General features: G+C 40.0%; 3 protein-coding genes and 2 pseudogenes across 4 annotated transcripts; 2 read left to right on the forward strand and 3 right to left on the reverse strand.

The window, feature by feature from the left end:
* LOC149040420 (uncharacterized) lies at positions 1–1,810 on the forward strand. Its single transcript, XM_089181328.1, has one exon. It carries the CDS (start codon positions 731–733, stop codon positions 1,778–1,780), a length of 1,050 nt encoding a protein of 349 aa, XP_089037454.1. The 5' UTR covers positions 1–730; the 3' UTR covers positions 1,781–1,810.
* A 1,363-nt stretch (positions 1,811–3,173) lies between these two features.
* Positions 3,174–4,537, reverse strand: LOC149040421 (uncharacterized). The gene is made up of 2 exons (XM_089181335.1): positions 4,405–4,537; positions 3,174–3,723 (listed from the first exon to the last, which is right to left on the reverse strand). The coding sequence occupies exons 1-2, from the start codon at positions 4,522–4,524 to the stop codon at positions 3,313–3,315; spliced, it is 531 nt and encodes a 176-aa protein (XP_089037461.1). The 5' UTR covers positions 4,525–4,537; the 3' UTR covers positions 3,174–3,312.
* Positions 4,420–6,460, reverse strand: LOC149040422 (uncharacterized). 2 transcript variants are annotated; one of them, XM_089181333.1, is made up of 4 exons: positions 6,115–6,460; positions 5,368–5,558; positions 4,809–4,931; positions 4,420–4,557 (listed from the first exon to the last, which is right to left on the reverse strand). In XM_089181333.1, exons 1-4 carry the CDS (start codon positions 6,311–6,313, stop codon positions 4,528–4,530), a joined length of 543 nt encoding a protein of 180 aa, XP_089037459.1. In that variant the 5' UTR covers positions 6,314–6,460; the 3' UTR covers positions 4,420–4,527. The 2 variants fall into 2 exon arrangements, with proteins under 2 accessions (XP_089037459.1, XP_089037460.1); XM_089181334.1 differs by having other exon boundaries at positions 4,439–4,557; positions 4,865–4,931.
* Positions 6,461–9,470: 3,010 nt separating this feature from the next.
* On the forward strand, positions 9,471–10,638 carry LOC149040423 (uncharacterized; annotated as a pseudogene).
* A 6,088-nt stretch (positions 10,639–16,726) lies between these two features.
* On the reverse strand, positions 16,727–17,499 carry LOC149040424 (uncharacterized; annotated as a pseudogene).
* Between the last annotated feature and the right edge of the window lie 10,205 nt (positions 17,500–27,704).

A 27,704-nucleotide genomic window follows, 5' to 3' on the forward strand; every position in this document is an offset into this window, starting at 1 on the left:
GAGGAATATATCAAAGAAGGTCGTGATCAAAATATAGTAGATCCGGATCCTGACTCCGTATATACAAAGCGCAAGGAACGCTTGGATAAAAACAAAGATGACAACTCCGGAATTGCCGCAACTCAGCATCCTTTGAGTTTCCCATCAGATGGCTGGTCTGCAGACATACGGCGGATGCCCTTTTTTACCCGCGCCGAAATGAATGACCACATTTCAAAGTCTGGAAAAAGAATTGATCCGACAAGTAAAGCCCATTCAGTGCCAACGAGTATTCGGAAAGCGACAACTTTTCTGAATGACGAATATTTGAAGGGTATCTCCGCAGCAAGCGATGACAACTACTTTTATTTCCGGTCTCACTGCTATCACAGTTTTCGGAAGAATGATGCCCCACACAACTTGAAAGTCGCATTGTGCATTTTAAGTGGGGAAGTGAAACATGCTACATGTTCCTGCGTTGCTGGGAAGGTTGGTTTTTATAACCATATATTAGCACTCTTGATGAAGATTTGCAAATTCTCATTATATGAATGTAAAACTGTCCATGAACTTGAAAACGAAGAAGACATGCAGCCAAAGCAAGCATGTACTTCCTCTTTACAGAGGTGGCATAGGAAGGGAAGAGGAGACTCTATAAATCCACAACCAGCAATGGAGGTGCTTGTAGCAAAGACCTACCTGGAGCAGCCCAGATCATCAGCTCGAGAACCTGGTGTCAGATGTACACTATATGAGGCAAGGTATTCCTATACGGGGGCAAAAGGCAGATGAAGAGAAACTATTGGCAACCTTGAAAGAATTGAACCCAAATATGGCGCTAGCACAGATTATGACCCCAAAGGCTGATTCTATTCCCTTAGTAGAAACCAAATTTGGCAGAAGTCCACAAGGCTCGTATGCTAGCTATCAACTTGCAGTGACCGAAGATAATTTCAAAGTGTTTTGTGACATCACGTCTATCCCAAGGGCAAACCCTGCCAACCATGGTGAGCATATTGTGACATATCCAAGATTTCCCCTATCAAGTCAGTCTAATGAACAGTTTGAGATACCTGCTGATCTTTCAGAAGCAGAAAAATCACTGTTAAAGGATCTGCAAGTTGATGAAGATAAACTGAATGGCATTGAAATTAAAACACGCAGCCAATCAGAGTGCCCTGAATGGAAGTTGGAAAGGAAATTCCGATTTACTGCCTCCAATTTTGGTCTTGTACGGGACAGAAAAAGAAACCATGAATCTTTAGTACAAAATCTTATAAATCCAAAGCCTTTTTCATCAAGATATACTAATCATGGACTTAAATATGAGCCAATTGCCTTAGAACAATACCAAACATATATGTCCTCTATTAACAAGTCAGTGAAGGTTTTTAAGTCAGGACTTGTAATAAGTATGGATGCCCCATACTTGGGTGCATCACCAGATGGCAAGGTTATTGATCCTGGATGCTCTGATCAATTTGGTCTTTCTGAGGTCAAGTGCCCAGAAACCAAGTACTTAGTCACCCCACTGGATGCATGCTCTGATAGCAGCTTTTTCATGGAAGAAGTCGATGGAAAGCCTAAACTTAAACGCACCCATAAATACTATGTCCAAGTGCAAGGGCTGATGGGTGTGACCGGGGCAAAGTGGTGCGATTTCATCGTCTACACCAGTAAGGGAATGAGCATCGAGCGAATTCCATTTGACGTGCAATTTTGGAACAATTTAAAGGACACATTGAAACTGCATTATTTTAAACACTTCCCAGCTATAGCAGCTAGAGAACCAAGAGCATAAGGCAAAGTCACTGTTATTATAATATGCATGTTTACTACTACATATACTTTTGTTCCATCGACGATCTTAGAATCCTTTCCTTCTTCACGGCGAATTGCGTGAATCCACTGTTTTCTCCTCGTAGGAGTGCGTGGGAATTCAAAGAAAGAAACTTTCTCTCCTGTGGGCGTCTTCTTTCCTTTCTGATTGCATTCAGGGACACAACAACTCGTAACCATATCGAAAAGGAAAGCACTATATAACATCGTCCTAAACCAGATGAGCCCACGACATATCAGCGGCATCTTGTATGAGTATCCGCAGTTTACAATGTGACTTCCGCTTTTTCTTGTTGACGCGTACTCACAGTGTACTCGAGTGTTAGGAAGTTCGCGTAGTGCGTCTGAGCCAGTTTCTGCCAGATTTGAACAGAAAAACAGGTCCTTTGTTGGACTGTAATGATACTTTGATGGCGCTGTTAACGAAATGTTTGGCCGGTTCGTAAGTTGTCAACCTGGTTTCGGTCGATCTGATTGATTGGCAACACCTCTTGAAAATCCAACACACCATCGACCTAAGCCTCATAGCTGCCAAGTGAGCAGAAGAACAACGACATCAAAATACTCGAGAAAGATAAGTATTAATTTTAATTGCATTTGTGTTAAACTTATATGTACAGAAATTTCTGAAGAGGTACTTAATCAGAAGTTTATCACATGATAAGCCTTCAAACTTGTATTAAATAAATTGATGTACATATTTCACAATTTTAAGATGATTGTGTGATGACAATACACCGACGGTCAACATTCGAATATTCAGCTTGAGCTTCCTCCTAAATGTTAAGTATTTCAATTTGAACTTGTAGAATATAACCTATGGATTAAATGTGGGTCTATAAGTATCATCCATGAAATTCTTACAGGCAATTTTCATCATGATATTAAAGCACCACAAACTCAAGAACAAGGAAAAATAAGTTACGCAGAAAACTGACGGAGAAATTCATAGTTTTCATAATTTTGAATTCATTCATAATTTTGAATTACAAGTCATTCAGACCATAGCCACATATAGACTTTTAGATTGTCACTGCTTTTCTTTTGGTGATTGCATGATATGGTACCCGTCTTGACGTTCTTGGGAAAGGAACCATATCATGCAAGTCCAGGCAGTTGATGTAGTGTTTGCGCATTTTGTCTTGGTCATATTACTGCGCTGTGGGGTCCTTGTTTGCTTTTGCACTCTTTCATTACAAAAAGTGACTGTAGAACCAGTATACAATAGCATGCGACATGAATGATCAATGGCAACCGTGCTTACATTTTGATATAAGCTGTCATACACCTTGACAGTTCCAGGACTAGTAGCTATTGTGCTCAGGCAAACCCAGTGTGAGCCAGTGTTTATGATCTGTACAAACTCACTAATGACTGGAGTGACTAATGCACCCACAATAACAGGGTCCCTTAGACCATCTACAAGAGGGAATTTTTGTTTTAGGAGGATCTGACCAGCATGTATCTCAGAATCACACAGCCATGTTGTCTTGTTTAAAATGGATCACCTATACTTATTTTAATTACATCAGTGCTGTCTTCTTCCTTCAGTGACTGTGGTTGTTGATAGGACTCACTATCACTTGTAAGGCAGTAAGGCCTGTAAAAGAAATTATCATCTGGGCTTTCTTCTTTCCACTTCTTGATTTTTAAGTCAAGGTTTTCTTGATCAATTTGTGAATGTCTGCACACCACTGTGGCACAATACATGTGGTTCCTGACATCCATGGTTGTTGGGAAGAACCGTCTGTTGGTTAGATCTGGAGGCTGTTGGCCTGTGAAAAGTTCCTTCTTTACATAATGATGCAGGTGCCGTTGCATTTCAGAAACACAATTAACACTTCCAACAAGCTCATGAATTTTTTTAACCAGTGTCTCATCAATAGGCTGGAGTAGCCCAGCAGTCTGGTTACACAACAAGAAAGAAAGAATAATTGCTTTATTATTTATTCATTTAAAAAATTATACAACCTCATCCCCAGGTTTTCTTGGTCAATGGTTCAATAACCTGGAGCCAGCTGCTTTTGATGTCATTGGTTCAATATGAGAAAATTTTTTCCAAATTTGGTCAACAGCAGCTGGTTATGATGAAATATGTGAGTGGTTTTTAACCTTTCAGAAACAGGGAAATATTTTGAATGAATAATAATGCAAATTATACCAACATTACTATCGGCAGTCCTCTGGTAGGGCTTTTCAGTAATAGTTACAGAATGTTACAATTACAGAGTACTGAACACTGTATATTTTAAGAAAATCCATTTAAAAAGTCCATGACAGCATTCCATTAAAACAGTGCCAGTGGAAATCCCTCTCCGATAAAATTGTGATATTATAGTCTTGACATTGAGTTTGAGGAATGAGTGCCAGTGTAGCTAAAAGAAGCTCTACATGTATTACATTTTATTGGTCTTTTGTTGTGATGTATAATCTTTATTCATTCTTTATATATATTCGACATGACAGTGGAAGCAGCACAGTCTACAGTAGACTGATGATCTGTGTGAAGTTAAGTCACCTTCAATTCCCCACCAAACTTCAGTTTCCTGATTCCAAAAAAAATTTAATTGATGGCCAAGTATTTACCCTCCCCATGGGGTGAAATAAGTGATCCGTAGGTTTAGGAAGTAATATGTAAATACGCTCCTCTGTAGCTATTGTTTGCTTCTTTTCTGACTCTAGAGATGTTCTCAGAAATTTTGACATTGTCTACCTTCTACTCTTTGTGTTCTCTGAAATCTAACGATACAATGTTTTAATTTAAATAATATTTGAAAAATTGGTTTCTAAAATATTCACTCTGTTTCCATTACAGGTAAATTTGTTTCAATTCTGCACGACGAAATGTCCAGGTTGTCTTATCATATGTCCACTTCACCTACATGTAACACAAGGCCCATTAGGATTAAGCACCCTTTATTAGGCTAGTGATCATTCATGTTAACGGTAGTGCCCCCTGAACCCTTATTCAATAATTAAAATAAACTGACCTTATTTTCAGGATACTTGATTATTTTCCTTAGGTGGATCTTTGCTGGACAGTCACATTTCTTCGTATCCTGTACTATAAAGCGCTGTTTGGTGTTGTTATAGCAGTGATCAGCATTCTCCTTCTGAAACCAAATAGATTTATTGAATTGTTAGATAGAGCAGTCATATGGGAATAGTCAAGTTATCAATAAACTTAGAAGTAATGAAAAGTATCCTTTAAAATAGTACTTGATTCCTACCTTGTAAACTGCAGTCACAGTGGTCCTTTTTTGCGACTTTGCTTATTTTAACAAATAAAATGTGATATGTCCTTTTACTTGCAAGTGGTAAAAAAGAAAACATTATTGCCTGCTATTAGCCCTGAGGGAGAGGTGAGTGCTCACCAACTTGCTTAGAAAAATCAGTTGGGACTTACCACCTTGTTAGCTTAAGAGCAAATAGGTGAAGGTAAATCAATAACTATGTAATGCCCTACATATGATATCCTCTGTGGGAGTCCTTAAGTAATAATATCATCTTGTTTACATTCTTATTTAGTTAATTATTATGCATGCTTACATCTTTTTGTAGTCTCTTTTGAGCCTCCTTCCTTTTGAGTGCCTTATTTCTGTCTGGCCCATTTTGGCATTCTAAAACTTTGACCCCCACAATTTGGAATGGGATGCCATCAAAACTTAGTCTGCATCCTGTCATCTCCTGTGAGTCAGCCCATTGTAAACGGTGGTTCTTAGCATTTTTATCTGCATTTTCTTTTATGTGAGAAGAGGAACCAAGCTAAGTTAGCAATACGATACATGTACACAAACACATACGTACATATGTACACATGGGTGCTTAAAATGGATGGCCTGAAAATCAAGCCTGCCCCACCCAGATGTAGCCCAAGGACTGGTGTAATGGATGGGGATGCTGGCAGCTGTGTGTCAATAGCACTGAGTAGGGTTTTGACACTTTAAGCTTGATCTTAATTAATTAAGCATTTCTTGCCAACTCTTGCTGCAGGCTCACAGTAAATTGACACTTGAAGCTAAGTTGAATTTTAATTACATGTTAATTTTGAAAGTCTAACTGACCAGGGTAAACCGAAGAATAATGATGTGTACATGTATTCTTGAGATATCAATAATTATTGGAAAAAAGTTAAATCCCTTTTTTTATTTTGATTTATCTATATTTCATGTTAATAACACGATCTCACACGCCCCTGGCTTTAAATACCTATAGTGTCTAAATAAAGTTATACTTCACTTTACTTTACTGTCAGTATGGTTTATTTTGTAAATCTTTACATGTGAGCTTACTTACCCAGCCTACTGCAATTTGAAAATCCTCCTGTTTGTTTAAATACAGTGAAGCGTGTCGTCGTAGCTATCTCGTACTGTTTTATGAGTTCGTCAGCGCTGCTTTCATCGTTAACATACCCGGAATAAGGGTCAAACTGTACGGTCCATCTTGAAGCCCAAGGTGTACTGTTATCAGCCATGTTTGTTCTTCTACCAAACATTTAGATTTCCCGCCAATATTTACCCGCGAGCCGCAAAACATAAATGCATGAGTGTTAAATATTAACTGGACCACCCCTTGGCAAATATATTTATTAGTAGCAAATAAGATGTTGAACAAAAACCAAGAGATCATGGTCAAATAAAACGTAAAGATAATTTATTACTAACAGAAAAGAACTGTATGTTAGTTCCAATCGAAAGATTTTACAGTGCAAAGTTATGCAAATGATCTTTGACCTGAATCTGCTTTTGGTCGATGATAGCGAGGTCAGAGGATAGCATCGACCGAAACTATTAGGCCGGTCATATTTAAGTGTCGATCCTCCTTTTAACGCCTTTATAACAGGCTAGATTTTTTCTTAAATATGTGATCTAGACAGAAATTAGTTTGTACAAGTTATGGGAAGAATACTTTCGCAATAAAATATTGAAGAATACGACGCTTTATCGTCAGTCACACAGGTCACGGTCTCTTGATTTGCCGGAAACGAGCAGAAAAATAGAAGACTCTCGCTACGATTCCGCTGACGTGTCATGGGCTCATCTGGTTTGGGACGATGATATGTATTGCCCTAGGGGTGTTGTCAATTTATCAGATCGACCGAAACCAGGTCGACAACTTACGAACCAGCCAAACATTTCGTTAACAGCGCCATCGATGAAAATGTCATTACACTCCAACAAAAGACCCGCTTTTCTGTTCAAATCTGCCAGAAACTGGCTCAAACGCACTTCCTATTCCATGAGTACACTGTAAAATACGCTTTAACAAGAATAAGCGGAAGTCACATTGTAAACTGCGGATACTCATACAAGATGCCGCTGATATGTCGTGGGCTCATCTGGTTTAGGACGATGTTATATAGTGCTTTCCTATCGAAAAGCGTAGAACAGAACGACTACAAAACACTTACTCGATGGACTCGAAGGACGCGTTGTCAAAACAAACTCGAGGCCTCACTAGCCTCGCTTTCGCGCAACTAGACCCAGTCCTCCCAAGTGGTCCGCCATATTTGCATTCGGTGTATTAGGTATTAATAATATACACGAAAAAATACGAGACATCTTATCATAATTATGCAGAAGCAAAATGCGCACATTAAGTGCAAAAATAATTTATTCCAACTGCGCGTTCGATCATAACAACTGCGTGCGATCAAAACAATAATATGCAACGATATTTTCATATCTTTAAGGCGCAAAAAAAATTTAAAGTCCGGCTAAACAGTTCAAGGAATTGTTCAGTCTGGTTTGTTACTTCTTTGCACTGAATTAACCCTCTTCTGTACTGAATAACCTGAAAACTGCATTTATCTTAATCAATCAGAACGGAGTAATTTTTTCATGTATCTTATCAGAACGCTAATAATATACATAGAAAAATTACTCAGTTCTGATTGGTTAAGATAAATGCAGTTTTCAGGTAATTCAGTGCAGGAGAGAGTTAATTCAGTGCAGGAGAGGGTTAATTCAGTGCAAAGAAAGTAACAAATCAGACATTCTGATCGGTTAATAATCAAAGAAACTCACAGACAGCCGATCAAATGCGAGCCGTGAATGTCGCACCGAAATTTGAAAATTTGAAAATTTGCGAACGTAACAATGGCCGGCGTTTTCAGTAGGTTTTCTTTCGCCACTGCGGCTGAAAAACAGCTCAAACAACGAAAACACTGTAAAAAACACTGCTATTTGGTTGTCGATTTGGAAAAAGTGGTGTTTAGAGAAGGGAATTGCTTAGGAAATCGAAAATTACGAGCCGACCCAGCTTAACACTTTGCTCGAGTGATCCAACGCCGAACGTTTTTTACTTGGAAAGTGTAATAGGGCAATTGCAAAGCACGTAAATGGACAGAACGGGTCATGTGCGCGCGCCGTTTTCGCGCATTTCGCCGAGTTGTTGTTTTTCTATGAAAATTTATAACTGGTGTCTAGTTCCTTTCTCAAATGTTGTCACAGTTTTGAATAATTGGTAACAGGACATCGAGTCGTCCAATTCGGTCTGTAATCATACTCGCGATTAACAAATTGGACTCCTGCTTCGCAGCCGTCCAATTTTGTATTTACTCGTGTGATTACAGATCGGATTTCACTCAGTCCTATTATCATTGCAAATACCGCAGCTGTGGATTGTAACACCGTTTTGGAAACTGACGAAATCGCCAACTTAGACAATGCATCAGCCCCAACCAGGGTTGTAAATGTACACATCGCAAATTTATTTACAGAACCTATTCTTTAAAAATCGCATCCTCTTCTCACTGCGCCTCTCTGTCATTTTGTGTATCTAAAGGTGGTGAAGGAGTGGCGCGAGGGACTGGGGTTGATGTAGTTTTCACAAAATTTTTCCGTGGCAAAACGTAATTATTGTCCGTGCTAAATAGAGCCATATGGTAAAAGTGGTCTATTCAAAGTGATCTGAGTGAAACCGAGAAAACGTTCACCCCTCTAATGATTTTCAGGTCATTTTCTCTATTGTGAGGCGCGCGCTCTGCCAATTCATTTTCAAATTTACCACCGGTTAAGTATGAACAAGTCCCGGATGTGTCGCGGCATTTTGTACGATGCAGTTTTCGCCAATTTAAAAGCAATTTTGTTCCTTATGACCAAGGGATTAAACTGAAGTAGACGTTGACATGATTACCATAATTACGCGGTTCTGTCTCAAAATTCTGCCGTGACACTCGTGGATCACCGTGCTACCCCTACCTACCTCAAATGTTGGCTTGTTGTTGGCCGAAATTCTTAGAATTTAAACGCCGGAAGTTGATCTTCCGAAATTCGTAGAATAGGCAGCGGCATTTCGTCTGCGCATGCGCCAATAAAATTTGTTCGGCGCGTTTTGATATTAGCAACCTTTAGCAATGACGACGAGAACGTGGACTACGACGTATATGACCGATTGAGGCCTGAGACGGGACCGTCGTCCACGGCTGGAAATACAAGCACTTTAGCACACCGGTTACGTGGACGAGGATCGTGGAAGAGTCTTTGACTACAGCTTTCGTTACAGTCACAGGAAAAATGTCTTTTAAAGAATTTCATGAGCTGCCTATACTACTTTATGGCGATAACATTGTTTCAGATGAAGAGTTTTTACTGCTGTACGTTACTTTCAAAACAAAAAATTCCGAATTTCCTTATGGAAACTACGAGCAATTCGATCTGGATTTTATGAACTCCACCGAATACAAAGCAGAGTTTCGTTTCGAGAAGCAAGACTTGCCTCGCCTTGTTGCAGCACTCCGACTACCACCGGTGTTGAGATGTGGACAGGGAAGTATTTGTGACGACATAGAAGGCCCATGTATGTTTCTAAAAAGAGTTGCCTACCCATGCCGGCTCAGCGATATGATTCCGTGATTTGGCCGACCAATTTCTGTAATAAGTCTGATCACAAACGATGTCATCGACTACATCTATGACGTTCATGGGCACCATACAACCCAGTGGAATCAAGATCTCCTGGATCATGGTGCTTTACAGCGTTACGCAGATGCTATATCAGCACAAGGAGCCACCCTCGACAACTGCTTTGGTTTCGTCGATGGGACTGTCAGACCCATTTCAAGACCTGATGAACGTCAGAGAATTGTTTATAATGGTCACAAAAGGGTCCATGCATTAAAATTCACATCGTTGTCTCTACCAAATGGACTCATTGGAAATTTGTATGGACCAGCTGGTGAGTTTTTTTTTTTTTTTGGAATAGAAAGTTATTATTATAGTTTTTAGCTACATATACTTCCTAAGCAACTTCTATTCTCACCTTTGATCTTTTTTCTTCGTTTTGGAGAGGCGTAAACACGACGCAGGGATGTTAGCAGATTCTGGACTGTTGTGTGATCTTCAACGCCATGCTTTTTCTCCAGCAGGTCAACCAGTGTGCATCTACGGAGATTTGGCGTACCCTCTCCCACTTAAACCCCTCATGCAAGATTATAACGAAGCTATGAGCGCTTTAAGAATTTCAGTGGAATGGCTTTTCGGGGATGTCATCAATTCGTTTAAATTTCTTGACTATTAAAAAGAATTAGAAGATCGGACTTAGCAGTGTATGTAAAATGCATATTGTCTGCGCACCGCTTCGTAATGCCATAACATGCCTTTATGGTAATAGCGCAAGTAATTATTTTGGTATTGAGCCCCCCACTCTGGAACAATACTTTCACTGAAAGAAAAATAGCTGTATTTATTTTGATGATACAATAATTGCAATTGGGGTATAAAATGCAGAATGTAGGGAGGGAACATAGCACACTGCAGAGACACGGAAAAAAAAGAGCAGACCACCCTCTTCTACAAATAATGGCCCTTTATCCCTAGTTAGCTTGGGCATTTTTGTTTTTCTTGAGCCTGGGGATGGATGTAAAGTTTCCCACTCCCACCCTCTTGAACGTAAAAGTATATTTATAACTGGGGGAAGGGCCACTTTCTTTAAAGCAGCTTAGATGAGTGACCTAGCATTTCCATGGCAACAAAGCTTTTGCCAAATTTTAAAATTTTGTGTTTTATCTGTTTTTTTTCCACGCAAGATATGAAATTGTCACATGAGAATGTTTCAAAGCAAATCTCAGAAAAAGTCAGAAAATGGAGCCTACTGCTTAATCCAGTTAAAAGTAATGTTTTAAACATTCAAAGTTTCCCACCCACACCAACCCCTTAACCCGAGAAATACAGTTAAATATCCCAGGACCCCACAGCAATAATATGCTAATTCTCCAAGAAAACACTCAAAAGCAGGTGTTTAATGTAATTTCTAGATTAACAATGATTTCTGCGCCTCAATTTTATTCTTAAAATGTAACAAAAAAGAGGATATTTTAACACCAAGTTCCTAAATAAGTAAAAAACTTTTATTACAATAACTTGAAGGTAGCTCCTTCAGTTTTTGCACAAGATAAAACTGCTATCCATAGAGGCCCTACATATATAATAAACTAAATTAACTAGAAATAATAGCGATACACAAGTATATTTAAAAATAGCTATAAAAATGTTATACAAAGGACTTAAAAATTAAATTACAAGAAAAATCATAAAAATCTTAAAATCTGAATAAAATTACACAACCATGATAAAAAAGGCCTCTTATTTACATTCTGACTTTATAGACGGCAGTCTAAGTTTACCACTGCCCCTTGTTGTTCTGGGCGATACATCTTTGTTATAATTAGAGTAGTACATAAAGAACTGTGGACAATGGTTGCTTAAGCATTTCTTAACTGAGGGTCTGAATGGGGGTACTTCGATAACACTAAACACTTATTTTTTTTGACTGTATAACATTAAACAGTTAATTTTCAGCCATTTTAACACTAACATTAAAAATACGTTGTAACATTTTTTTTCCCATAAACAAACAAACCACACCCTAAAAGGGGAAATATCTATGTTGGGCCTATGTTTATTGTCTCAAAGAGGTTTTTTGGCCATTTTCCAACAATTCGGGATTATTTCAAGACTTCCGAAGAGTGAGGAAGATATCCGAAAGCTGCCGAAGATTTCCGAAAGCTGTCGAAGATGTCTGAAGGCTGCCGAAGATGTCGGAACACTGCTGAAGATGTCCAAAGACTGCCGAAGATGTCCACTGAGACTGCCAAAGATGTCCACAGACTTAAGACCGACGATATTTGAAGACTTCCGCAGATTTAGCTTGTATAACTCATAACAATTTTATTCTTAAAGCGCTTTTACAGCGAGGATTCACCAACCGTGACCACTTAGATCTTAGAGAGAATATATTAGTAACAAATCAGATTACGATATTCAAATCAAACAGCCAATGGGATAGAACATCGAAATAAACAGTAAAATTAAGCAAATTTACGGACTGCCATCCGTTGTATGAATACCTCAGTATGATTGGTTGGCTTTGTGAGATGGTCCCAGTTGGTGTATCTGCACTGTAAACAAAAAGAGATAAATACGAAAATTACAAGGAAAATGAGAGTTAACATATATGAGTGTTTAAATTTGAATAGTAATGAATGCAATAACAGAATATTCTTTTACCAATAAGATCGGCTACTGTGCTCACAATTTATAATGGTCAACAAAAATGACAGACATGTCACTCCATCCTGGCCAAAAACATTTGATTATATTCCATACCTGAATAGTCGCGATTGTCCCAACTGTTTCTAGAGATCAACGCGGAAATGAGCGCGGGTGGTGCGACCAAGTCTGCTGAACGTTATGTCTGTATCATTATCCGCATCGCTCTCCGAGTCGGTGTCGAATTCATCCTGTTGCTCGGGGAGGTCTGTCACGTCACCAACTGCGACAACTCCGAGCATGCTTTCGTCAACAAAGGTGATTCTCGGTACTTCGTGTGTAGCTCGTGGAATATTTGTATCCTGGTCGACTCGTTCTTCATTGTCTGTCCCTGGATCATCTTAAACATTCTCTTGGAATGTTACTCTAGTACAGATGGCGTACTGAAATATACAGCTGGCGGCAAGGCTCCCGCTTTGTCTTTTGTTGATTTGCTTCTTACCGTCCTTGACAGGTCGATACCTGTCAACCAATTCCTTCATGGCTGCCTCAATGTTGGGGTCAACGTTATCAGCTGGAGGAGGTTTCATCAAATCTACGTCCCGTAACTCCACACTGGATTTAGGCACTGGATAATAAGACTTCTCAAGTGTGAAGTACTTCGCACCCCACTTCGTTGTTCTCTTTGAAGATTCCTTTAAAATTGTTCCGAAGTCTTTGGCATACTGAAGAGCGGTGAAAGTCTCGTTTTTGAAGTGGGGGACTGCATGAAGGTTCTCCACCTGAGTTGTTAGCAGCGTACGCAGGTCAGTGTCACCAAGATAGTCCTCGTTTACATTCTTACGGATTGCTGATGAGCCTCTCTCTGCAACGAAGACTACGCAATTGGTAAAGCATAGGTCCCGCGCATCCTTGAATACTTCCCTTCGAACATTTACATCGACTGGTCGGTGTAAAAGCAGTTCTACGAGACTATCGAGAGTCGAAATCGTAGTCCAACGCCAGTACTTTGCCTTGGGGCCCAATTTCAAGTGCAATTGGTCTTTTTCAAACACTACTTTGGTTGGATTTCCAGAAGCGATATTTTTCAGGAACTATTGTGTGGATTACGTAAGTACGTAGTTCCTTAAGTACATCCAGTACTGAGGGTCTAGTAAGGCGCATTATCGGTTCTAAGGACAAGAGCATTTCAGCTTTGGCTCACTGTTCGCGAGTGATTTTCTTGATTTTCTTGCAGAATTTTAAAGAGCAGATAAAATTTGAAAATCCTTAAAAAAAAAACTTTGGGGTCTCCTTTCAAACACTAAACAGTATTTTTTTCAAGAACAGTAAACATTAAAAAAATGGCCAATTTAACAGTAAACACTAAAAAATATGGACAAATAACACTAAACACTAAACCCCATTCAGACCCTCTTAACTAGATTTCGTACATGGCTCTCACGCCTTTCTCCAGAGTTACGTAACCTAAGAAATTTAGCGCTTTTTCGCTGCTCCTCAGACGCATAGATAGATAGATAGATAGACGTTTATTAATAATACCTTAATAGCAGCTGGAAGCTGAATTACAAAGGTGTACAAATTATATAATAGAACTATACAATAAAATCAAACCTAAAAGGGAACTAATTTACATATGGGCCCATATACAATTGTAATAGATGTCAATTAAAATGTCTTGCGCTTGCTGGAATGAAAGTATCTCTGAACCGATTTGTTTTAAAGGAAACTCTAAATGGTCTGCGTCGTCGTAACTCCCTAAGTTGATCTCGGTTGTCGAAAGGCAGTAAGTGGTACAAACAATCCAAGGGATTGGAGACGATGTTGTTAAAGAATTTTAAGCAAAGGTCTTCCCTCCGATCCCTTAGGGTTTTCAGCTCTGCCATCTGAAGCACTTCTCTATAATGATTATCATAACCGTATATAATTTTCAAGGCTCTCTTTTGGACCCGCTCTAAACTTAAGCTCAAATAATCTGGGAGACTATAATGGTAGACCTGACATCCATAAAGTAAGACGGATTGAATGCAAGCAACATAAAAATTCACTAATTCTGGTGATGGTACCTTAGCTCGCTTTAACTGAGTTAAAAAGTAAAGGCGTTTAGCGGCCTTTTTAATCATCTCAGTAACGTGAGTGTTCCACTTGAGGTTGTCTTGAAAATACACACCCAGTAATTTCACGACACTAACGGCGCTAACCTTAGAGCCATTAATTTCTATGAGATCGTAGGAAGGAGGGGAGCGCACGAAGGAAACTCTTAGCTCATTACATTTTTTCGGATGAAGTTGAAACGAGTTAAGTGTTGACCAGGTAGCTACTTCGTTTATCATAGACTGAGCATTGCTAGGACCACCCTTGCTTATGATTTCATACACTGTCGTGTCATCTACATATTTTATACAATCACTGGCTGATGGTACTTTCAAATCATTTATCATAACTAAGAATAGCCACGGTCCCAATTTTGTTCCCTGCGGTACTCCTGCTCGGACTGATCCCCACTCTGAGAGACAATCATGTGCAAGTTTGACCCTTTGTTTCCTATCTTTAAGAAAGGCTATTATCCAATTAATGATGTAAGGGTTGATGTTGTAGGTCGAGAGTTTCGATAGCAAGAGGCTGTGATCTATCAGATCGAAGGCTTTTCTATAGTCCAACGCAAAGATCCGCACGGTGTTCCCCGTTCCGTCTGTTGCTTGCGCCCAATTGTGCATCAGGTTTATCAATGCATGCGCAGTGGAGGATCCTGGAATACACCCAAATTGATCGGGTTCCAGGCGTTTCAGAAGTGCTGGTTTCACATGTTCATGGACGACGTAGTGCTCGGCAATTTTGGACAACGTTGGTGTCAGTGAAATAGGTCTCAAATCTTTCGCCGCATCCTCAACTATCTTTGTTTTGGGAAGAGGGGTGATGTTTGCACATTTCCAAAAGTCCGGTAAAGTCCCTTGACTAATCGAGGAATTGATGATACAACGAAGAGGTTGAGCGAGCTCAGGAGCGAATTCACGCAAGACCCAGTTTGGGATATTATCTGGGCCCCCGGCTTTGGAGGAGCTGACCGTACTAAGGCATTTGAAGGTAGCTTCCAGTGAAATAATGGGAGTTTTAAAACCCTCAGTGCTCACAGTTTCGATATTATCTAAAAGTGGGTCAAACGAAGCTTGAGGTTCTAGCAGAGCTGTGTTGTATAATAATACGGGAAGCGCGCCTCTGCAACTTCTCCAACTTATCAGCGTTAACACTCCCGCAGCAGCTCCACACTGTGTCGCAGTAATTAAGAATAGTGAGAACAAACGACGTATAAACGGTACCTGCCGTTTACATGTTTATGTTTTTCTTAAGTCGGCCTAACATTGCTAATTTCTTCCTAACCTTACCGATCAAGTGTTCAACGTGCGCATCCGCGTAAGCGACGCATCGAGAACAACTCTAACTCCATTTATACTCAGAAGCACGATTAAGTACTTTTTCATCAATAACTACAGAGAAAGAAGTATAAAGTGCCAGCATGGAGCCAATGCCAAATAACATACTCTCCGTTTGCCCTTATGCATAAACAAGTCATTATCTATGAGCCATTTATTTACCAATGCCATTCGTCAGTCAAGGTGTCCGCTATTACTTGAGAATTGGAAGCGCTAAAATACGTAACCGTGTTGTCAGCGTACATCAAAATTTGGCATTTAGTTAAAACCTCAGGGAGATAATTTATAAACAAAACAAACGATAACGGACCTAAAATTGATCCTTGGGGAGCCCTAGACATAATTAGGCAATAATCAGAGATCTCTTTGCCAACGCTGACAACTTGCTTGCGATCAGATAAATAGCTTTTGAACCAATTCAGTTCATTGTTCTTGAATCCATATGATTCTAGCTTTTTTATCAATAGATCGTGGTCGACAGAATTAAACGCTTTACGCAGGTCAATAAACACAGCACCAGTAAGTAAACCTTCATCCATACCACGTCGAGAAGGCAACAGCAGCAAATTCAGTGGAGTGACTAAAACTCTTAAAGACAGCTCTGTCAAAACTCCAGTGTATGGCTGTGGTTATTATAATTATTTAAAACTGAATTGAAACCATGTTATTTTTAATTACTATTGCAATTAAAAGCTATCCAGAAGTACTTTCATGAAGAGGTTCACTTAATTTATCCTAGCCTCAACTATATATCTTGGATCACTGCGAGCATTCTATGTCCCAAGAAAAATAAAAAACCCAGTTTTTTCTGCAGAGAAACAACACAACATACTAAGTCTAGAATAAGAGGAATAACTACCAACTTTGAAAAAACCCTCAGAGCACTTAACGCTAAACAAAATGATAACCACGACATCATCGCAAAGGGACGAAGTGTACAAGTCTTTTCATCAATTTTCTCTTCTTAACGGCTTTTTTACTCTTCTCTCATGAGGTCTTGGGCAAGACTTTTTCCTGCAAACTCATGAGTATTTGACTCTGTTGCTGTTACTGTAGCAAGAAAAGCATTCGAAAGTTTTGCGGCTGTTCCTGCCTGTGCTTCTGTTCAGCCATGATCCTCAACTCATCCTGGTATTGTTGCTGTTTCTGTCTCTGCTGATCTATAAGCATCAGATGCTGTGCGGATTTATTTTCTTGCTCTTTCTTCTTGAGCTCAGTTTCTTCCTTCCGGATTTCTCTCTCATTCTTAAACTTCTCTTTTAGGATTTGCACAGCTTCAGTAGTACTTTTTCGGCTTTTTGGCCTAGTAACTTCATTGCAACTTGTATGAGCATTCCTCTTCTGGTGCGCCCCAGGTGTTCCATGGCTTTTAATCTACTTTCTTCTGCAGAAGCCTTATCATTTTCATTCTTTTTAGTAAGGGTATTTGAATTTTCTTTCCTTTCCAAATCAGCTGCCTGTTCTTGTTCTATGATTTCAGACAATGCTATCTCTATTTCCGTTTCATCATCACATTCAATGCCAGGTGCTTGTTCTTCCTTTCTCATCTTTTCTTTGTATTTGGCAAGTAAAAGAGTAAGCCTGTCCCTTACAAAGCGCTTACTAAATTTGAATTTTGGTGAAATGATGCTATTTAAGCTTTGTGCTATTTCACCCCAGATTTCTCCTCTCTCTTTACTTTGTCTTGGATGCTTAAATGGTTCAAGAAGAAGAACCTCCCCACAAAACATAAGGTCATGTTCTTCTAACCACTTCGTGGAATAATTTCTGAAAAAAATACAATTTGTATTACGTAAGGAAATTTACATCTTATACTCAGTGTTATTGCTATGTACTATATTGCATGATAAAATTAATTAATTTTGAGTACTTAAGCTTCCATGAGCTTAAAGTTTTTTTAACATATTTTTGTTTTAATTTATTTTCTTCGGCTGAAAATCAATGCAGGCTTAAACATGTCAAACGTTTTGGAAATTTGAAAATGCAAAAGTTATCAACTAAAACAAGTTAACGTTTATTCAGTGTTGTAATCAAAGTCAGGTGATTCAGAGCTAAGCTAAGTTTAGAGTCAATCCGAACAGTTCGGATTTTAAAAGCCAAGAAATCTTCTTAAAAATGTAAACTGGTGCAAATTATAAAATTATAACGAAATGCCCGAGATTATATTTATAAAAGCACTTATCAGACTACGTACGTCATCTGCCATTGCTTTCTTCAATTTAAACTGTAAAGCTGTACGACCTCTACCTGCAACTCGAAAGAAATCGAGTTTTTTTTCCATCAAGGTACGATCAAATTACTTTCGCCCCTGTTTTTATTCACTAGCCGACCCTTTAGATTCAAGAAATCCCTATGGTAAGTAGGTAGAAATTAGAAAGCAATTAAAACATACTCACGTTCACGACAAGACGGCAGATGGCGGCAAATGGCGTCCTGAACGAGATGTGGACAAAGAGTCGTGCGCGTTGGGCATGCGTGGTAGCATCGGAGTTCGTTTTCCCAACTTCCGGTCGGTGACGTTCACGTTCTCGTCGTCATTGCTAAAGGTCCTTATTAGGCACCTTAAGCAACAGACATCAGGGACCTTAAGCAAACCACGACGGCGACGGCAACAAGGACATGGAAAAACAAAAGATCTAATTGGCAGAACAATAGCTCAGCAAGTGCGTTTTAAAACTTTGTACATTTCTTAGCCGTCCCATGCAAAACAACAACGTGAAATCACCACAATTTGCGTCATCTGCGAACCGAAACCGCGACGGCAAATTTTTGTAATTTCCAGTTGGAGCTCAACGCTTCTTTTATACGTTATGTTGAAGTTGAGGTGTGGCGCTGTATGAGACGGCAAACACATGCAGCCATTTTTGAAATTCTAATTAAAAGCAGAAATTTATTTTTTAATCAAAGTCTTCCTTGGCGTTGCCGTCCTGACTGCTTAAAGTCCCTATCGCCGGCCTCACGACGGCAACCGGAAACGTGAAATTTCTTTGCAGTCCTCACTGCGCATGTACAACACAATGTGACTCGCCAGTGTCCCGAAGTCGAGAACATAGGGTTTCACGTCACGACGAAAACGTGAGTACTTATTCTTTTGTTTTGATCACTTTTAGCTTACTTTCGCACTAATTCAATTTGGAAGCTAGTTAAAATTACATAATGATTGATTTTATGCTTGAAGTAATGTTATGCAAGCATTTTTAGGCTCATTTTTTTAAAATTGTTTTCGCATGTCAAACTAGCTTCCAGCGAAGAGGTTGCTAATAATTAATTGTCTTTTCCGATTTTCTCATTGTTAAACCGGTAGATTGTTATAGCTTGAGATAATATTTAAGTCATTTTTGTAATTCCTTCCTCTTGGCCTTTCATTTAACATAGAAGCTTTTTTAATCGACTCAAATTAATTTTGTATTTAGTGTGTTAATCGCCATGTTCACAAGCAGACGAATACGCGCTTCTTGTACACACAAGATGATTGCGTTCTTCGCAAAACGTTTTTTCTTTTCCGACTCTTGAATCGAAGTAGCTGGCAAAAATAATGAGTATATAACTGGTGACAATTGATCGCTTTAACACGACAGGTATAACATGTAAAACAATTTCTGTCTTTGATATGCCAAGGCAGAACCATACTAATAAGCTTAATAGCTCGTAATTTTTCGCAATAATAATTTCAAAAGGGATGTGTCTATTACTAGAAAGCTTTAATAGTATAAGGCTTGAATTCATCGGGTTATTTTTCAAATATAGTGTATGTTTAAATCGTAGATGGAGTGGACAGAACAAAAAGATGCCATGTTGGTCAGAGAAATCTCATTATGCGAATCCTTTAAATAAAAGGCTAGCTCCAAAGAGCGTGGTTCAGCAAGGAGCCAAATAGCACAAAATCTGAACACACATCACAGTATCTCAGAGAGCTGTCAGAGATAGTTACGACTCGACGATAGTTGACCCTTTTAATAAAGGAAACCAAAAGGAAATCTTGCGTTTCCTTTAAGCTCGACATGACCGAACAATACGAAGGAATCGATAGCGTTATTGTCAATTTTGAATTTACCACCAAATTTGCGAAGCTCGCTCGGCTCGGTGTCGCGTTTTTCGCTCGCTTTGCTTCAGGATGACAACTCGCAGTCGCGACCGCAACCTGAAGCTATCCTCAGTTTCTTATCGGTCGTCACGTCGCCGTCGTCAATGAAAACGTCTGTCGCTTAAGGTGCCTATTTTCAGCGCGCTTCCGCGGGTTTCAACTGGGCGATCGACACCTTTATGTAAAATGTTTTGGAGAGAGATGACAGAGTATGGCATGTTTACCACCACGATTTCTAACTCTGTGGATGCTTGTGGAGTTTGCTGGCTCTTCGGATGAGGATATTTTAATGATCAAAAGTGCGAACAAAACGCGAAAAAAGGCCGAAAACTTGAGGTTTGAGATTTGATTTACTGACGATCGAGATGTGCACTTGAAGGTTAGTCTTAAGATGTTGATACTTTACTTCAGTGAATCACGAAGTTGTATGTGGAGACGATCGTGAGATATTCGTTACGATAATGGAAGGTGGTTTAGAACTTGATCTTATTTTACGTCCACAGTTTGAAATAAAATTGCGTAAAGTTCGAGTTTAAACTGGTGCCGTTTTCATCATGTTCATGTGTTATTCGAAACAAATGGCGTCAGCTTCATTCTGTCTTGTTTATTTCAGTACAATACTTCTGCCGCGCGGAATGAGTTTTGAGTCGAAGTGTACCATGAAACTCGCAGATTAAAATTATCAAACTTTCTCTGGTTCTTAAAATATGAGACAAACAAATGGATAAATACTCAAGGGGCTGGAACTCCATGTTTCTTTAGAATGTTAACTACGGTATTTCTGAATATGAAAGCGATCTTCGCAGTTATGAGCACTACTTAAGCAGTAGTGAAAAGAAGGCCTAAAAAAAATTCAGGCTTGTACGGGATTTGAACCCATGACTTTTGCGATACCGGTGCAGTGCTCTACCAACTGAGTTAACAAGCCAACTAGGAGCTGGTGACTGTGCTGGTTCCAAATAAATCCGTGAAGTGTTGAATAAACGACTGTGAATATATGAAAGTCATATGTTTGAACTCGATAAGCTGAAAACCACTCCGCTTCGCGTCGTGGTATCCTACGCTTACCTCGTGTTCTCCCAACCTCCAGCGTGTTTATATCAGGCTATGTAAACACGGAAACCATTTTACATTTCTTCAGGAACGTTCTATTTCTTATGTAATTACTCAAATTTAGAAACCGTGTTAATCTACTAAATTTAGTTCCTTCGAGAAGTTTCTAGATCCTTGGACTTTATTTACATAAGAGCGATAGTTGCATAAAAAAAACAGAGAATTGTGAAGAAGCTTGGTGCTGTAAAGTCAGGAAGTCAACTACGTGGGAAAAAATCAGTTTGTTGCTGTTACCGACGATCCTCAGTTTTGTCTAGGAACAACCCTGCTCTACATCGATACTCGTAACAACATTGCCCAGCAGTACAGTTGAAGCTCTAAAAACGCTCACTGGAAAGTGAGTACTTCATATGATCAACGATAACTTGAGAGAGCATTGACTATTCAATTCGGTTGTGCTCTTCGACGGGCCTATTGCATCCTTCACAAACAACACTACTCTTCATCGATCGTCCAAATAATCACATGGATATTGTTATCCATTTCGAGGTTTTCTACGTACATAATCATAATAATCAGCTGCAGTAATCAAAGGTAGCCCAAGCTTCAGCTGTGAGATGATCATCTTGCAAATAAGAGTCATGGCGAAATTATGAGAGTTTGTATGGGAATATTTACGACCGCTCTAAGGAAAAAAAATAGTTCAAATTCTTTACGTGGAAAACCTCGAAATGGATAACTCGCTAGAATGGGTTCTTTTCATCAAAGTAACCGGTCAGATAACTAGTGATACACTGTGGAAGTAATTTGAGGTATTTTCATCAAGAGTTTGACTTATTTTTTATTCCTTAAAGCGGTCGTAAATATTTCCATAGAAACTCTTATAATTTAGCTATGACTGTTATTCGCAAGATGATCATCTCACAACTGGAGCTTGGGCCGCTTGTGAATGCAGCAGTCTATAAGTGTATCCTTTTTGTTTTAACGTGTCAATGAACTCCAAAGAATGATTGAAAACATTTTATGCCTTCAAGTCTTTCGCTCAATGTTCTCAGGTTTGATTTGTATTTATTAAAACTGAGCATTTTCAGAGCTTTAAAAAGAGACCTTGAACGAGCATATTTGATGATTGTAGGCCAAAGTTCGCATTTAGCTTCTTGTTATCGGCTTTATGCACAGCCGTCTTCTACCGGCGCGTGTGAAGCATCAATTCCAAAGAATGACTGCAGACATTTAATGCATTTAAGTTTTGTTCGCTAACTGTTTTCAATTTTGATTTTCTTAAAATAGAAAAGGGCATTTTGAAAGCTTTATACTGAGACCTTTGAACGAGGTGCGTGTGAAGCGTGTTTGCAAGTGGTGCATTTTCGAACATTCCCATAAGCGCGTGCCAGATCACCATCGAAATTTACAAAAGTCCGATCTGAGAAAATAAAGAGCTTCGAGTCTGACAGCTCTTTACACATTTTTACGACTCTGAAATTAGCCTTTGAAAGCAATTAATGGGGGAAGTGTTCGTGGGACGGGTGCGCTCGCGAGCCGTTTTTGTTAATGAACTCCAAACTTCTGTTCTTAATTTTTAACCAAATTCACGGCAAACGCGAACGGCAAATTTCGCCTACTTTTCTTCTTATCCAATAGACCCAACAGAGAAATACACAAATATCTTCTAATTACAATAAACGCAGATATTTGTGTGGCTTACACGAACTGTAAACCACACTATGTCATGATCGAAGATATTTATTCCTGGCTGGATTTGTCACGGTGAACAGAGCGCTTGTCACGTGGTTTACCATCGTCGAAGATAGGTTCCAGTCTATGCTCGGCTAAGTTACCTGAGCCTCAAAGCTCCAGAAAGCGACCATTAATGGTGGCTGTAACACACTGTCGAAGATCGGTTTTTTATCTAGTTTTTGGTTCATCTTTTAGATTTCACACGCCGGCTTTCCTATAGTCGGCTTGTCTTCTAAGTGCGGATTACACCGTGGAGTTGTGCTCTCACAGGCCAACATTTCATGGTCTGGACCTTTAGTGCAGGTCGTGCCACATTGAAACTTACGAGCATTATTGACTCTCTATGCGGTCACATTTCACTTAAGTCATTTAGCGGAACGTTTTTTATCCTGAATTTATGTTTATACCACATGCTCAGTAAGAAAATTACTTAACCAGTCTTTTTGGTACATGCTGAGATAAAATTTTGGTTAAACTGCAGAATACCCTGCCACCCATGGCATTACGTGTCATCCAATACGAATAGAATAAACAATTTTTAGCAAGTGAGTGAAAATAGGACTTTTTTGTTGCCATTAGAAAATCAAACACTGCTGTTGTTTGGAAATTCAATTTGACGCCCCTTTAAAATGAAACTATACTTTCATGTTTACATACTTTAGCTAAACCAATTAAAATCACAAACGTCTAACGCCTAACCTGAAACTGCGGTTTGTCATTAACATGGTGCTAAATGTCTATTGTGATTGATTTTAAACTTTGGTGAGTAATCCATCGAAACTCAGTGACAAAGAGGTTTTGCTGAATGAATAGGAGCCTAGTGCTTTAACTGAAATGTGATTAGTGTTATGTTTTCCAAGTTATGGCCAGAATTATTCTGACCTGAACATTTCATGACTTCCTTCAAGCTTAGCAGTCTTCCAGATTCTCTTCATAATGGTTCAGATAAGCATTGTTATCTATACTTGGTAGCAATACATGTGTATTAGGCTTTTATTTGGTAGACTACAACTCCTTTTTGTAGTGACAGTCAAACATTGGAAACTTCATTTAAGTAACTTTACCGGTACTCGTAATTTACATTGTTGATGTTATTGTTAATCCGGGATACCGATACCTTTTAGTGCCGTCAACACATATGTCAGCGGACTCGTTCTGTGAAGACGCCATTTTGTGAAGTATATGTAGCACGAGGTTTTTGTAGATTAAAGCCTTTAGAAACGAGGCCAAACGTTCGTTTAACTATCATAACAATTTAATCTACAAAAACAAATGGATAAAGTCCTCAGGCCCGAGAGATTCAGCGCCGATCCAAGCACGTCTGGAGCATCAAAATCGTGGATTCACTGGCGTCGAACCTTCGAAAATTTCCTCGCCGTATTGACGGAAGAAGGCCTCGATAAATTTGGAGTCCTGACAAATTTTATTTCGCCTGCGGTATTCGAATATGTAGAAGAATGTGCCGACTACGAATCTGCAATCGAAACTCTTCAAAATATTTTCGTGAAGCCGACGAACGAAATCCACGCCAGACACGTGCTCGCTACCAGACGACAACAGGTTGGTGAAACTCTAGACGAATATCTTCAAGCGCTCAAAACTCTCGCCAAAGACTGCAACTTTCAATCTGTCACCGCTGCCAAATATTGTGAGGAATATATACGGGATGCTTTCATTACTGGGCTACATTCTAACCAAATACGCCAAAGGCTCCTAGAAAACAAAACTCTAGATCTGAAAACGATGTTTGACCAGGCCAGGGCGCTCGACTCTGCCATGCGCAGTTCAGAGAGTTACTCTGTCCCTCAACCTGTCAGCGTTGCAGCCTCAGCACAAGAAATGACCGCTCAGAATCCAATCCAAGTCGACTCTGCTCAGTCAGACTCCACACTCGCTGCAATTGATTCAAAGTGCTTCTTCTGTGGAAATCCTAAACACCCTCGTTCCAAGTGTCCAGCCAGAGATGCAATTTGCAATAAATGTCAAAAGAGGGGACATTTTGCGAAAGTCTGTCGAAGCAAGGCCTCTAAACCCAGCGAAGTTTCAGCTGCTCTCTGGCCACCTACTCTTGCCACCGTAGGAATTCCCCAATCTCTTAAAGGATCAACTGCTACTGTTGTTGTCAACAAGGACTGGAGTGTAGAAGCACTCTTTGACAGCGGAAGCAGTGAAAGCTACATACATCCAAGCCTCGTTGAAGTAGCTGCTATCTCTGTTAACCCTTCGGTCAGCCAGGTCTCCATGGCAACATCTTTGTTAAGTACAAAGACCGAGGGCTCTTGCTCTGTTACTATTAACTACCAAGGTCAAACTTATAAAGACTTTCGCCTGTTGGTTATGCCAGGGCTTTGCTCTGATCTGATTTTAGGACTCGATTTCCAGTCTCAACATGATAGTGTCACATTCAAGTATGGCGGAACAAAACCGCCGCTGTCGGTATGCAGTCTCACTACTCTGAACATAGAGCCGCCATCACCATTTTCAAACCTCACTGCCGACTGCCATCCTATTGCTACAAAGTCCAGGCGCTACAGCAAAGAAGACCTGAACTTCATTGGCAATGAAGTAGAACGGTTGCTCAAGGAAGGCATTATTGAGCCAAGCCGGTCCCCTTGGCGGGCACAAGTAGTTGTCACAAAGGATGAGAATCACAAGAAACGCCTAGCTATTGATTATTCCCAGACAATCAATAGATTCACCCAACTAGATGCTTTCCCGCTGCCGAGGATCAGTGATACGATCAACGAAATAGCTCAGTACAAGGTGTTCAGTACCCTTGACCTCCAGAGTGCGTATCATCAAATACCTTTAAGAGAAGATGACAAGCCTTACACTGCGTTTGAAGCTAAAGGTGGGCTTTATCAGTTTACCAGGCTTCCTTTCGGTGTAACCAACGGTGTAGCCTGCTTCCAAAGAGAAATGATGAGATTTGTTGAAGATAACCACTTGAAAGCTGTGTTTCCATACATCGACAACATAACTGTATGTGGAAAGGATCAAGCTGACCATGATGCTAACCTCATATTATTCCAGGAGGCTTCTCAAAAGGCGAATCTTAAATTCAACGACAGCAAAAGCGTCTTCTCTGCTCAACGACTGCCATTACTGGGATATGTCATTGAAAATGGTTCTATTAGTCCAGACCCCGAAAGATTAAGGCCTCTACTGGAGCTCCCACTGCCGCAAAACTCAAAGGCTCTTAATAGATGTCTGGGACTTTTCTCTTACTATTCTCAATGGGTTCCTTGTTTCGCCGACAGAATTAAACCCATAACCAGCTGTAGATCATTTCCTTTATCTTCTGAAGCACAGAAAGCATTTGAAGACTTAAAGAGTATCATTGCCAAAGCTGCTGTCTCTGCCATAGACGAGAGTATTCCATTTGAGGTGGAGACAGACGCCTCAGATGTAGCGCTAGCCGCTACCCTCAACCAGAAGGGCAGACCTGTAGCCTTTTTCTCCCGCACCCTTCAAGGTAGTGAACTGAAACACTCTGCTGTAGAAAAGGAGGCTCAAGCAATAGTTGAGTCGGTAAGGCACTGGAGACATTTTCTCACCGGGTCCCACTTCACTCTAAAAACGGACCAAAAGTCAGTTTCCTACATGTTCAACCAGCGTCATCAAGGAAAGATTAAGAATGACAAGATAATGCGCTGGAGGATTGAACTGAGTTGCTATAGCTTTGACATAGAGTATCGACCAGGCAGAGATAATGTAGCACCGGATACCTTCTCACGAGCCACGTGTGCCTCTAGCGCCAGTGATGCTCTCTACAAGCTCCATGATTCGCTCTGTCACCCTGGGATTACCCGATTATGGCATTTTATTCGAGTCAAGAACTTGCCTTATTCTCTAGAAGATGTTAGGAGGACTGTGAACTCCTGTCCAATCTGTTGTGAATGTAAACCGGTATTCCACCGCCCAGACCCAGTTCAACTTATAAAAGCTACCCAACCCTTTGAACGAATCAACATTGACTTTAAAGGGCCACTTCCTTCCAACGACAAGAACAAATACTTCCTGAATGTTGTTGATGAGTTTTCACGGTTCCCGTTCGTTTTCCCTTGCCCTGATGTGTCTACTCCGACCGTTATAAAGTGTCTCACCACATTGTTTTCTCTATTTGGTATGCCTGCCTACGTGCATTCTGACAGAGGGGCTTCGTTTATGAGTCAAGAGCTACGGGAATTCCTCTCTAGCAAAGGTGTATCTACAAGTCGTACAACCAGTTATAACCCCACATGTAATGGTCAAGTTGAGAGGTACAATGGCACTGTATGGAAGGCGATTACAACGTCTCTTAAGTCAAAGAAGCTTCAGGCAGAACGGTGGCAATTGGTCCTGCCAGATGTGTTGCACTCGATCCGTTCTCTTCTGTGCACCGCAACGAATGAGACTCCGCATGAACGTTTCCTGAACTTTTCACGCCGTTCATCCACAGGTAGTTCGATCCCCTCTTGGCTGGCTGAACCTGGCCCTGTTTATGTAAAGCGTCATGTACGACACAGTAAGTTTGATCCTCTGGTTGAAAAAGCTGATGTCCTCCAGACCAATACTCACTACGCTCACGTTCGTTATCCTAATGGCAGAGAAACAACAGTTTCAACCAAGAATCTTGCTCCTTGTGGTCAAGTGGAACTTCTAGAACCACCCTCTTCAATCCAGCTCCCAGTCGTTAAACCCAATATTTCTAGTGAGTTTTCTCCCGTCAACGATCATCATGTTGGTAAGACGCAAGAACCAACTAAAGAACCAGAACCCACAGAATTGAGGAGATCACAGCGAGAGCGCCGCCCTGTAGATAGGCTCAATTTATAGGAAGGGGTGAATGTAGTGACAGTCAAACATTGGAAACTTCATTTAAGTAACTTTACCGGTACTCGTAATTTACATTGTTGATGTTATTGTTAATCCGGGATACCGATACCTTTTAGTGCCGTCAACACATATGTCAGCGGACTCGTTCTGTGAAGACGCCATTTTGTGAAGTATATGTAGCACGAGGTTTTTGTAGATTAAAGCCTTTAGAAACGAGGCCAAACGTTCGTTTAACTATCATAACACTTTTCAATAACTTGTTTCGTTTGGTGA

The sequence above is a fragment of the Pocillopora damicornis genome, chromosome 9 (genome assembly GCF_964200805.1).
Source record: "Pocillopora damicornis chromosome 9, jaPocDami1.2, whole genome shotgun sequence".
Lineage (NCBI taxonomy): Eukaryota > Metazoa > Cnidaria > Anthozoa > Scleractinia > Pocilloporidae > Pocillopora > Pocillopora damicornis.